A 12,500-nucleotide genomic window follows, 5' to 3' on the forward strand; every position below is an offset into this window, starting at 1 on the left:
TTGCTATGGTAACAGGACAGTGAGGTCAGGGCAGGACAGCAGTTTTGTTCTGGTTTGTGTTTTTTTCTGTAAACAACTCGTATGACAGTGACTGAAATGTAGGGCTGATGGGGTCATGTGTGCTGAAAGCTTAAAGGACAGACATGTCACCCTCCCCATTTTTGGAATGTTCCCCTGTGGACAGATACAGACAGAGCGCTGATGGATGGATGGATGGATGGATGGATGCTGGATGGATGGATGGATGGATGGATGGAGGGATGGAGGGAGGGATAGAGGAAGGGATGGATGAACAGATACACACAGACACTCAGATACCCCCAGACACACACACACACACACACACACACACACACACACACACACACACACACACACACACACACACACACACACACACACACACAGATATATATGCAAGGACGAAGTGCCTGTGTATACAGTACCACCATATGTGTGTGTGTGGTTTTTTTTAGCTTGTGTGTTGCAACTGTGAAAAGCATTACCTTGATAACTGCTCGGCATTGTTTGCAGAGCATTGCAGCACTCTGGTGAAAATATGAAAGAGTAGAGTTGTTTTTCATAAGCGCCTGTTAGTCTTTGGTGAGTTTAAAGAAGAAGTATTGGGGATCGTACATTTTCTATGACGCTCAGAACAGAAGCATGTGAACACCACTTTGAATGCTGATCGAGTAAGACTACACACTACACACAACACACACACACACACACACACACACACACACACACACACACACACACACACACACACACACACACACACACACACACACACACACACACACACACACACACACACACACACACACACACACACACACACAGTTAAGCACATTTACTGTGTATGCAGGTGGGAAAGCAGTTATTACCAACCAGCTGGCAACACACAGGTGTGTGTGTGTGTGTGTGTGTGTGTGTGTGTGTGTGTGTGTGTGTGTGTGTGTGTGTGTGTGTGTGTGTGTGTGTGTGTGTGTGTGTGTGTGTGTGTGCGTGTGCGTGCGTGTGTGTGCGTGTGCGTGTGTTAGTCTTTGTGCGTGTGCATACGTCAGTGTGTGTGTGTGTGTGTGTGTGTGTGTGTGTGTGTGTGTGTGTGTGTGTGTGTGTGTGTGTGTGTGTGTGTGTGTGTGTGTGTGTGTGTGTGTGTGTGTGTGTGTGTGTGTGTGTGTGTGTGTGTGTGTGTTTCTTTGTGTCCAATTCAATGCATCTTATCAACGTGCTGTCATTGTACTCTGTGCTTAACACTTATTTTTTCAATAAAACTTTGCACGTCAGAAGCGTATGAAATTGTTTCTTGAAAAGAAAGCTCATGGTGAGATGATTCTGTCCCTATCTTATGGTTTGTATCGTCAGTATTGCCTCCCCTTCATCTATTTCCTTACATTACAATACATTACACTTTGCAGACACTTTTATCCAAAGCGACTTGCAGTTATTTACAAGGTATCAGTTACAGTCCCTGGAGCAATGTGGAGGTTAGGTGTCTTGCTCAAGGGGACTTTAGCCATGGATGGAGGTGTAGGGAGAGGTAAGGGTGAGATTCGAACCTGCAACCCTCTGATCCTGAGTCCACCTCACTAAACCTTATGCCACGGCTGCCCACCTTATGGTTTGTATCGTCAGTATTGCCTCCCCCTTCATCCATTGTTCCTGCGTGTCAAGGGGGCAGCCGTGCCCTAGTGGTTAAGGATATGGACTTTAAATCAGAAGGTTGCAGGTTCGAATCCCACCCTTCCGCTCGATACCTCACTCCATGAATGAGGTGCAAGGCACCTAAGCCCACACTTTGCCAGGGACGGTAAAGAAACTGTAAGTCGCTTTGGATAAAAGTGTCAGCTAAGTGCAATGTGTTTTTCTGAACTCCTTGTGGGCCTGTCATGTCTGTTCTGTCCACTAGAGATCTGGTGCTGAGTGGCACTACAGTTGCCCATTGAGTGGTCTGCTGAAGTGGCGACCCGTGTGAGATGGGCTTTTAAAGTGTGTGATGGGCTTTTGAAGTATTGCTGCAGTGGCTTGATCACTGTGTTCTTTTTTTGTTCTTCCAAAGAAGTTACTCTGTCTATCTTCAGTCATGGTAGATCATTCTTCTTTCTTTCTCTCTCTCTCTCTCTCTCTCTCTCTCTCTCTCTCTCTCTCTCTCTCTCTCTCTCTCTCTCTCGGTCTCTCTCTCTCTCTCTCTCGGTCTCTCTCTCTCTCTCACTCTCTCTCCAGTTGCTGTAACTTGTTAATGCTGGAGGATTCGTTTCTTGCTCTAATTGCTGTTTTTCTTAATGGGAGAGAATATGTCTTTCTCTCAAGTGGTGGCTGTTGATGTATTTTATTCTCCAGTGGTTGGTTCTTAATGCTCGTGAATCTGTCCTACCCTTTCAGTAGTGTTGATGGCTGCACCAGTTGCAGAGTCTCGGTCATCTGTAATAAGAGTATGTTCCTCAGCAGTGATTAGTATAGTACACTGTATCTCTGTAGGTTGTGATCACTCTGTAACCCATTGATGCCTAATGTTGCGTTGCACAACATTGGCCCTGGCGCCTGGAGCTGCATTATGCGACATTCAGGCTCATGAGATTTGAGACAACTTTATTAAAAATCTCTGATTGTTTGAGATAAATGAACACATTCTAATGAAAGATGAGGGTCTTAGCGTTTAAATGCAACTTAGTGCATATTTTTGCGTGCTTCAGAAGCTGAGATATTTAGGTTTTCATAGGCTGAGGGCAGCTTGTCTTAAAAAGGGCTCAGGCCTTTAGCACCCTTTTTTGCAGGTGCCTTAGGCGTCAATGGGTTAATGGTGGTTGGTGTCAGGGCCGGTGCTAGGCATAGGCTGAAAAGGTGGTCGCCTAGGGCACCAAATGTCTTGGGGGTGCCAGAAATACCAAAACCTCTCGCAAAATTAGAACCTCAAGGAAATAAGACATTAGACTTAAAATTAACAATGAATGTTCATGGTCACTCAGTAGGCTATATTTGTAGGTACGAGATCAGATGTGCTCAATCAGATGTACAATACTATGTTTACAGATGCCAATTTCTAAATGCACAAAAAAGGAAAGGGGAAAAGGGAGTGCTCGCCTAGGGCACCAATTAGTTTTGCCACCATTGCAGAGGGAATTTCTGTTGCCCACTGCAAATTTCTGTTGCTAAAAGCGAAAATGTTGAGCTGTGCCCTGACCAAAACCATGCCTAACCCTAACCTGTCAGTACAGCAATGTTTCTGACACTTTATTTTTTACCAAGAACAGCAATAAAAGAAAGGAAATGGTGAAATTGTACCCTGATCAAACTGTCACAGAACGTTCTACAGCACGAGTTAACATGCAAAGCCATATTGCACACACACGATAGATGGTTCAAGTCGGCGTGATATCCAAATGCTTTGGATGATGCCATGTTTTTCCACAGTTGATGAGGTGAGGAAGTGATCATGATTGGGTCGTCATTTAGAGTTCATTTGAGTTGAATTGTTTATCGGGTCAGAGGTATGCCCCAAATATTTGTGGAAATTTTAAGTGGGCCTTGAACATTTGTGGAAATTTTAAGTGGGCCCCAAGTAGGAAAATGTTGGGAACCCCTGGTCTAGTACCATTTCAAAAACTGTGGAGGCAATAGTTGGTGGGCCAAACTGCTTTACAAGTAAAAGGACAAAGCACAGCATTATTGCCACAAATTGAGACTTGATACTCAGATAGACTGTTATGAGCTGTTGCCACAGCTACAGTTTTCCCCTATGATGCAATGCTAGACCTACCTACAGCCTGTACAAACATCTAGTTTGCTAGAGTTTCACTGCAATTTAGACACATCTGCCTGCTACAAACAGGCATTTAATTGTTAATGTGTCTGTGTGCATATCTGTATACTTCTGTGTGCATGTGTCGTGTGTGTCTGGGTGTGTTTGCTCGAGCATTTGCACTTTTGGCTGAGCGTCCAAGTGTGCGTACATGATCAGACATGCATCCAAGTCGTCTGAGCAACCAGATGAGATGTACGTGTGTGTGTGTGTGTGTGTGTGTGTGTTTGTGTGTGTGTGTGTGTGTGTGTGTGTGTGTGTGTGTGTGTGTGTGGTGTGGTGGCCAGCACTGCAAAATCCGCTATACGTATGAGTGCGTGTCGCATCTCGAGCGGGCCGACGCGGTTGCCTTTCTAGAGCCCCATATCAGTCCCTCCTCTGTTCTTCTCCTTCTTAGTGCCCCCGAGCCTGGCGGTGCCGCGGGGCCGCTCCCCGTTGGTGGCGCGCGAGGGCGACACGGTGGATCTCGAGTGTGTGGTTACAGGCAAGCCCAAGCCCATCCTGCTGTGGACGCGCGCCGACCGCGAGGCGCCCATGCCCGACGGAAGCGGTCAGATGGAGAGCTACGACGGCGTGCTGCGCATCCCCAACGTCACGCGGGAGATGAGCGGCCAGTACCGCTGCCAGACCAGCCAGTACAACGGCTTCAACGTCAAGCCCCGCGAGGCCGTGGTGGAGCTCATCGTGCAGTGTGAGTGTCTTCTCTTCTCTTTCGCCATTCTCATTGTGTGCGTGCGTGCGTGCGTGCGTGCGTGCGTGCGTGCATGTGTGCATACGTGCAGGGGTGTCGTTAAGGGGGGTAAAGTGTGACTGAGTCACCAGGGCTCCATCTTATAAGGGGTCCAATATGAAAATACATGACTGGGGGGTCCATTGGAGCTGATTGTACATAAGGCCCAAAATTAGCTGGTACGCCCCTGCGTGCGTGTGTGCGTGTGTGCATGCATGCATGCGTGCCTGCGTGAGTGCCTGCGTGAGTGCCTGCGTGAGTACCTGCGTACGTGTGTGCGTGCTTACTTGCCTTTCATACCTTTCGCCCTGTGTATGATTGTGTGTGAGTGTGTGTTTATTTGCGGTAAGTACGTGTTTTCCTCACACTGCATATGATTGTGTGTGAGTGTGTTTTCATTTCTAATTAGTAAGTATTTATTTTGTGATAGCATAGAGTGGTGTTGTGCATAAGAGGGTAGTGTTGTGGGTAGAGGGTAGAGTATGTCTTCTGTTGTGAGTTATCTCTAGACAGTTCCAGGTTGTTGAATTTGATTCTGTGTGTGTGTGTGTGTGTGTGTGTGTGTGTGTGTGTGTGTGTGCGTGCGTGCGTGCGTGCGTGCGTGCGTGCGTGCGTGCGTGCGTGCGTGCGTGCGTGCGTGCGTGCGTGCGTTCGTTCGCGTGTGCATGTGTGTGTGTGTGTTTGTGTGTGTGTGTGTGCAAGACAAAGAGAGAGTAGAAACGAGCCTGAGGTGTCCTGATTGCATACAAAGACTGCTAAGACTGTGCTCAATGGACCGTGATGTTGGCTAGGCGTATGTTTCGTCATGGTTGTTTGCAAGTGTGTGTTTGTTTGTGTAAGTCATAAAGGTCTTCATAAAGGTCATCATTTTCCTTGCTGAGTTATAGCAGTCCAGTTTTTTGGTATTTTAGTTGTTGAGAGTTACTGTGTGTGTTTGTCTGTGTGCCTCGACCCGAGACCAAAATTATGTAAGCAGAAGCAATGAGCAAAACTGAAATGAACATTTGTCATACCTTTGGGAAGCACTGTTGTGTTGGAGCTGACTGCAACCTCACCTGTGGATAGAAGCTCTCACTACCATGGCCGTAACTACCATTGAGGACACAGAGGTCATGTCCTCTGTAATTTTTTCAGAATTGTAAAATGTATCGATGATGAAAAACTTAAGAGTTTGACTGAAGAGTTTGAAGCATTCTAAATGTACAGTATGCTGTACAGCAGGGGTGTCAAACTCAAATTGACCGAGGGCCAAAATCAAAATCTGGAACGAAGTCGCGGGCCGAATTCAATCATTACTTTTTAAAAATGGACTAAAATAGTGCATGCATTACACTCTTTCCCATCATATTTGTTAGTTAAAATGTGTCTGCACATCCTGTGACACAGCAAATTTCATGTTTAACTCGTGTTACGCTATACACTAATGCTGTATGTGGGACAACTGTACACATTTGAAATGATCTCGCGGGCCAAATAAAATGGCTCCGCGGGCCAAATTTGGCCCCCGGGCCTGAGTTTGACATCCCTGCTGTACAGCATGCAGTATTTGACCTCGATATTTGAAAATGTCTTGTGATGGCCCTGCTCACTACTACAGTAACTGAGAGAATTGAGTTTATGAGGGAGGGTACATGATTTGTGGACACATCACACACGTCAGACTCTCAGAGGTGAGAGAGAGAGAACGCGATTCATTTTAAAAACAATGTCCCTGACTTTGAATGGCCGCCAAGCAATCCTTTTCCCCAGATGACAGAGCCTGTACGAGATTTGTATGTCCTTATAACATCACGACCTCAAAGAAAAGCCTGCCTCTTAAGAGCATCTTAACTGCGTACTGTTCACCCTAGAGTACACAACCCCTCACAATCCACCTGTGTGTGTGTGTGTGTGTGTGTGTGTGTGTGTGTGTGTGTGTGTGTGTGTGTGTGTGTGTGTGTGTGTGTGTGTGTGTGTGTGTGTGCGCGTGTGTGCGCGTGCGTGTGCGTGTGTGTGCAGTGTGTTTGTGTGAGTGTGTGTATCTCTATATATCTCTATATCCAGCTCTATCCCTATCTCTGTATCTGCTTTGCTCTCTCTCTTTCTCTCTCTCTCTTTCTCTCTCTCTCTCTCTCTCTCTCTCTCTCTCTCTCTCTCTCTCTCTCTCTCTCTCTCTCTCTCTCTCCTCTTTTTCTCCATAGCTATCTATCTCCCTTATGGCAGTATTCCCCTGTGAGGGAGACTGTTCCGCAGTGATGGCTCTTCTTATTCTTATAGATCACATCAGCCCCAACCCTCACACCGTTCCAAAGTATAGCCTACAACCGACAATCCTCCTCTCATACACCACCCTGTGTTAGATCCACACCAATACACAAATATACATAAATGCATACATTGAAAGACACCAATATTACTACTACTACTACTATGGTATTACTTCTACTATAACGACTACTACTACCACTACCACTGCATCTACTACTACTACTACTACTACTACTACTACTACTACTACTACTATTACTAGGCTACTACAGCTTCGCTTACTATTACTGAAAGAGATGATTGATAAGGTAGAGGTGATTCATGAGGAGTTTCTGTCAGAATACACATGAAATAAGGTAATCCTACGGTAGCTATGCCCCTCTAGGAAACAAGGAGACTAAGAGAACGAATGGAATTCAATGGAAGGTCATGTCCATCTAGGACACCAGACTTGATCCCACTTTATTACATGGATGACGCGTGGTCTGATTCTTCTGGGTTACCATTGAAAATCTTCTTCTACTACTATAGTACTGCTACCGCTACTACACTACGTACTACTGGGTTGGCACAACTGTGTTACGTAACGTCCCATTTTCGCATGTTTAGCAACCCTACCTAAGGCCAGTTGACTCAGCTCCACACAATCCCTAATTTCCTGGGCTAATTTCCCACTTCTACAGTGCATACTACTTCAGCACTCTCTTTTAAAATAGATTGCACTGGCATTTTGAAACTTTTATTGTATTTTGTATTTTGTTTGTATTGACAGCAGTATTGCATTGTATTGTATGGGTCAAGCGTAAGATCATGGGTAAGTATGGAATATCAACTTGTGGTGACCCAAGATATGGGCATAACATAATGGTGAAAAAGTAGCAAAAACTTCCTGAGCAGTGGACCTGTCTACCGGCAAACAGGGGTCATGGCTTTTGTTTGTTTAAAACGTCTTTCTTTAGAATGCAGGTCAGAATGCTATGTCCATGGTCAATGCACAGAATACACTCAGCACCGTTCCTCCAGTCTACCTGGAGCCCACGTTGTCATCTCTGAGCTCCCAGGAGGGCCAGACACTTCATCTGTCTCAGGTGGCATGTGTGTGACAGATTTAGTCATGCGAGAAATGTGTGTGCGTGTGTGTGTGTGTGTGTGTGTGTGTGTGTGTGTGTGTGTGTGTGTGTGTGTGTGTGTGTGTGTGTGTGTGTGTGTGTGTGTGTGTGTGTGTGTGTGTGTGTGTGTGTGTGTGTGTGTGTGTGTGTGTGTGTGTGTGTGTGTGTGTGTGTCTGTGAGAGAGAGAGAGAGAGAGAGAGAGAGAGAGAGAGAGAGAGAGAGAGAGAGAGAGAGAGAAAAGTCTTCTCCAGGGAGCATATGCCAGGAGTCACTAAGTGTAAGTTAAGGTATGGGTGAGCGTTCCTCCAACTAAGCAGGTCTATAACTGTGTTTGTTTGTCTGTAAGAATTTCATTGCTAGTGTAGACTGTAGATATATTATATAGATAATTCCAGAGATACAGAGTTGGTAAATTGTGTCTTTCATCTCTGAATAATATCAGTTTTAACCCATTTTAGCCTGATGACTCGTGTATGTTGTTTGACCCTTGGTGCCTTGAGTGCTGTATTCAGGCTCTTGAGAATTTAGCTTTTTTAATAAAAGTGTGGGTATGTTACGGCTGAATGAACACATTCTAATGAGAGATGAAGGTCTTAAGGTTTAAATGCAACCTTATTTCATGCTTTTATGTGCATCAGAGGCTGAGATATTTAGGCTTTTATAGGCTGAGGGCAATTCTCCCAACATGGGCTTAGGCATTCAGCAGGCATTTTTTGCCGGTGCTTTAGTAGGCATCAATGGGTTAATAAACTATGATAGGATTTCTGTTTACTTCAGCACAGTGGGTAGTAGTTTCCTCTTTTCCTCAGTCTTTTGTATGGTTTGGTCTTCTCTCTCTAAATGGTGTTAACAGGGTCCAGTTACTGACGCTCTCCCCCCAGTGATGACTTCATGTTGGGCTTCAAGGGATGCCAGAATGTACTTAAGAATGTACTTTTTTCTCTCTCTCTCTCTCTCTCTCTCTCTCTCTCTCTCTCTCTCTCTCTCTCTCTCTCTCTCTCTCTCTCTCTCTCTCTCTCACACACACACACACAGCGCACAGTAGGTCGATGTCGGCTAAATATACTCTGGGGGAATGAAGGAGATTTGCCGCTGTCCGTGAGCCAACATTGACTTATTGATTAACATTATTTTAGCTGTGTTTAAGGACGAAGGCCGGCACTTCATTGCTATGTAGGTCAGGCCGCGTGAGTGGAGAGCAGGCCTCTGGCGTATAAGGAGAGGAGGGAAGGTCAGATGGGGAAGGGCGGCTTTAAACTCTCTGGGATTTGCCTGCTGTTTTGAGATGTAATTATCCGGTTTTGTGGTGTGATCAAAAGCAACACAGCATCTTTTCACAGTGATTCCCTACCTCAGAGGTGATATCTATCACAACTTCAGAGACATTGACAAGTGCTGTCAGTTGCTATGTTTACATGACGTTTTTTATTCAGAATTAAATAGTTCCGTCGAGTTTGCTTTGATCTTTCATTTAATCCCGAATTAATACATGTTTACATGACATTTTCAAAGAGGAATTAAGCTTTATTCAGAATTAAAGTGAGTTTTTTTATTGCTAAAAATTTTAAAAATATATATTATTGTTAGCCAGTTGTTTATTACCACTATGCCTCCACTGCAGCATTGCGATTGCAGGACAGAGCCAGAGGATTGTCTCTGATGGTGCAACCTCAGACCAACCCGCCAAGCAAAACAGAAAAAACTCTGCCACTAGGATTTGCCTGGTTTAGTAGGTTGTGATGAATATCAGTGAATATGTGGATATCAGGGGCCGGATTCACAAAGATTTCTTAATAAAAAGATATTTCTTAACTTCTACTTTTCTCTTAACTTTTGTCTTAAGTCAAAAGATAAGAAGATTCCATATTCACAAACGGAATTGTTAAGTTGTTTCCTAACTTTCTTCCTGAGATTTTCCTTAAAAAAAGTAATATTGAGATTCTTCAAGACTTTGTTCTTAAGATCTCTCTTAGCTTCCAGTTGCTAATATTTTCTGTTCAACACACACACACACACGCGCACAGAAACACCCAAACACACACTCATTCGCATGGAGGCACACACACACACTAGAGTGTGGCTCGGGCCGGTTTTTTCTGTCCGAGCCCGGCCCTCAGCCGACAGAAAAGTGATCGAGCCCAACCCGAGCCCGAGACTAATTAAAATGTTTGTGTCCGAACCCGTCCGAAGCCCGAGACCACTGTAATAACAACAGAACCTGTGCGCAAGCAAGATTTTCTATGTGGGCTCCTCCATACTCAAAATACCACGTGATAAATATCCAGGATAGGCAAAGACGTTAGGATGAGGCAATTTGCAGTAGCCTAATTAAGTTACGCACGCATTGTAAGTATAAACACACACACACACACACACACACACACACACACACACACACACACACACACACACACACACACACACACACGTGACAGCGCACCTTATGTTTCTTTCGGTTAGACCAGAGATGTCGGGTGCGGTGATAAAATGCATGGGAGGGGCGTGAGAGGATAAGAAAGGCGAAAACTAACGAATACGTTTTGGATGCAGTCAGCGCGGCTATGGAACATTTGTTACGTTACTGTTACTGTGCAAATAAATCCCAACGAGCCCCGTAAAGATGCCGCTCCTTGTCGTTAAGAAGGATGGGCTATAAGTTCACCGAAGAACAGTAGCCTGTTCGGCCCTCCAAGAGAATCATTTCCCCTGATGTCCATGCGGTCAATATAAAATCAGGAAAGGTTGCACGCGCATAGTTACAACTGTACAGTAAAAGTGACAAGAATTAAGAACCTACGTGAAGGACATGAACTGTCACAGCGGACAAAATAGTAACAGGAAACCTCTCCGCGCCTACCTTAGGCAACTCCACACTGTAAAAGATTTCAAGCTGAAATTTACAGCTAATTGATGGGGAATAATTGCCAGCAAATTGTTTTAAATTTACAACAAATTGCAGAAAAAAAACAGTTGCCAGCAAGTCGTTTAAAATTACAACACTGTTCCGTTTTCAAAACTACTCTGACCATGGCACATGTCCTGCCCCCTCATCCGCCCGCCTCCTCCCGCCTCCACCCCCGCTGCCCGCCTCCATGTCTGAGATGCCTTCAACATAGTATCGTCCCCATCCTCCACCATGACTGAGATAGCATGGTACCATAATGCCACTCTGCTCTAAGCATATACGTCTACAAGTTCAGCCTTGCATGGGTGAGGCACAAATAATAAATCACTCAGCATAGTGCTGTCACAGTGACAGTGATAGTTTCCTCAAGAGGACTTTCATTTATCAAGTCATCTCAAAGGGGGGTTCAAAAACAGTCACAATAAGGACTGTATGGATATGCATTTGTCAATCCAATCAAGTGGCCTAATTTAATATTATGCAAAAAACACCATAAAACATGCTATGCTATAAGATGGCTCTCAAAAGATGAAACAACCCAACCAGTTAACCTGTCAGGCAGCCAACCAGTTAACCGGCCAGGTAGCCAACTGGCCTTGACAGACTGGCTGGTTGACTGACCAGCTGCCTGTCCGATTCACTGGCTGCCTGGCTAAACCAGCCAGGCAGCCAGTCAACCGGACAGGCAGCTGGTCAGTCAACAAGCAAGGCAGCAAGCCAGTCAACTGACCAGGCGGACAGGCTGTCAGTCAACCTGCCAGGCAGCTAGCTGGTTAACTGGCACTATGCTGTCAGCCACCCTGTCAACAAACCAACCACTCATCTAGTCGGCTAATCAATTGATTGCCAGTACCAGTGAGCGCCAGTGAGTCAGGCGCTATGCTGTGCCATTCAGACAAGCAACCAAAGCAGTGTGACAGTCCAGGTTTATATAGCGGGGCAAGTGAACCATGTGACCAGAGTAATCAGGCATTGGGCAGGTGCTGGCAATCATTGAATCACAGCATGAAAGTAATTAGTAATAAAGTGAGGCAAGGCACTAATTGACAGATTGGTTAGGTATAGAGTGTGACAACAGAGTAACAAGAGAGATCTGTATCAAAAAGCTAACAAGTTCCTAGAATGTTCCATTCATTGATGCTCCTGCTCTAGAACTACAGTTTAAAAACAGACTGGGCTCCTTCTAAGATAGTGTTTAAAAAAGTATAAGGATATTCTTAAATGGATTGGTTTTGGCCCTTGTTTAATGCACATATCAAAACTTCAGTTCCAAAAAGTTTTCATTCTGATCCATGTTTATAAGTAAACATTCCATATATATGTGGAATTGTCTACACAGTGGTTGGACAAAATAACTGAAACACCTGTCCTTTTAATGTGTGGGAAGTTTCATGGCTCAAGTGGGCCAGCCTGTTGGCCAATCTTCATTAATTGCACATTGCACCAGTAAGGTGAAGTTGAGTTGAAGTGCTGGTGAAAAGTTACCAGCTAATTGTTGTAAAATTACAACAAATTTGCTGGCAAAAAAGTTGCCAGCTCATTGGTGTGAAATTAAATTAAATTGCTGGTGAAAAGTTGCCAGCTCATTGAAGTAAAATTAAAGCAAATTGCATGCAATAAAAAGTTGCCAGCTAATTGTTGTAAAATTACAACAAATTTGCTGGCAAAAAAGTTGCCAGCTCATTGGTGTGAAATTAAATTAA

The 12,500-nt window shown here is 44.7% G+C and overlaps 1 protein-coding gene across 1 annotated transcript in view; it reads left to right on the forward strand.

Annotated features, from left to right (window-relative positions):
* The window catches only part of LOC134469217 (MAM domain-containing glycosylphosphatidylinositol anchor protein 2-like), a 187,753-nt gene that overhangs the window by 111,775 nt on the left and 63,478 nt on the right, over positions 1 to 12,500 (forward strand). The window contains exon 9 of the mRNA XM_063223357.1: positions 4,176 to 4,496. Within this exon, the coding sequence (XP_063079427.1) occupies positions 4,176 to 4,496 (321 nt within the window). The remainder of the gene's footprint in view (positions 1 to 4,175; positions 4,497 to 12,500) is intronic.

This window comes from Engraulis encrasicolus, chromosome 18 (assembly GCF_034702125.1).
Source record: "Engraulis encrasicolus isolate BLACKSEA-1 chromosome 18, IST_EnEncr_1.0, whole genome shotgun sequence".
NCBI lineage: Eukaryota > Metazoa > Chordata > Actinopteri > Clupeiformes > Engraulidae > Engraulis > Engraulis encrasicolus.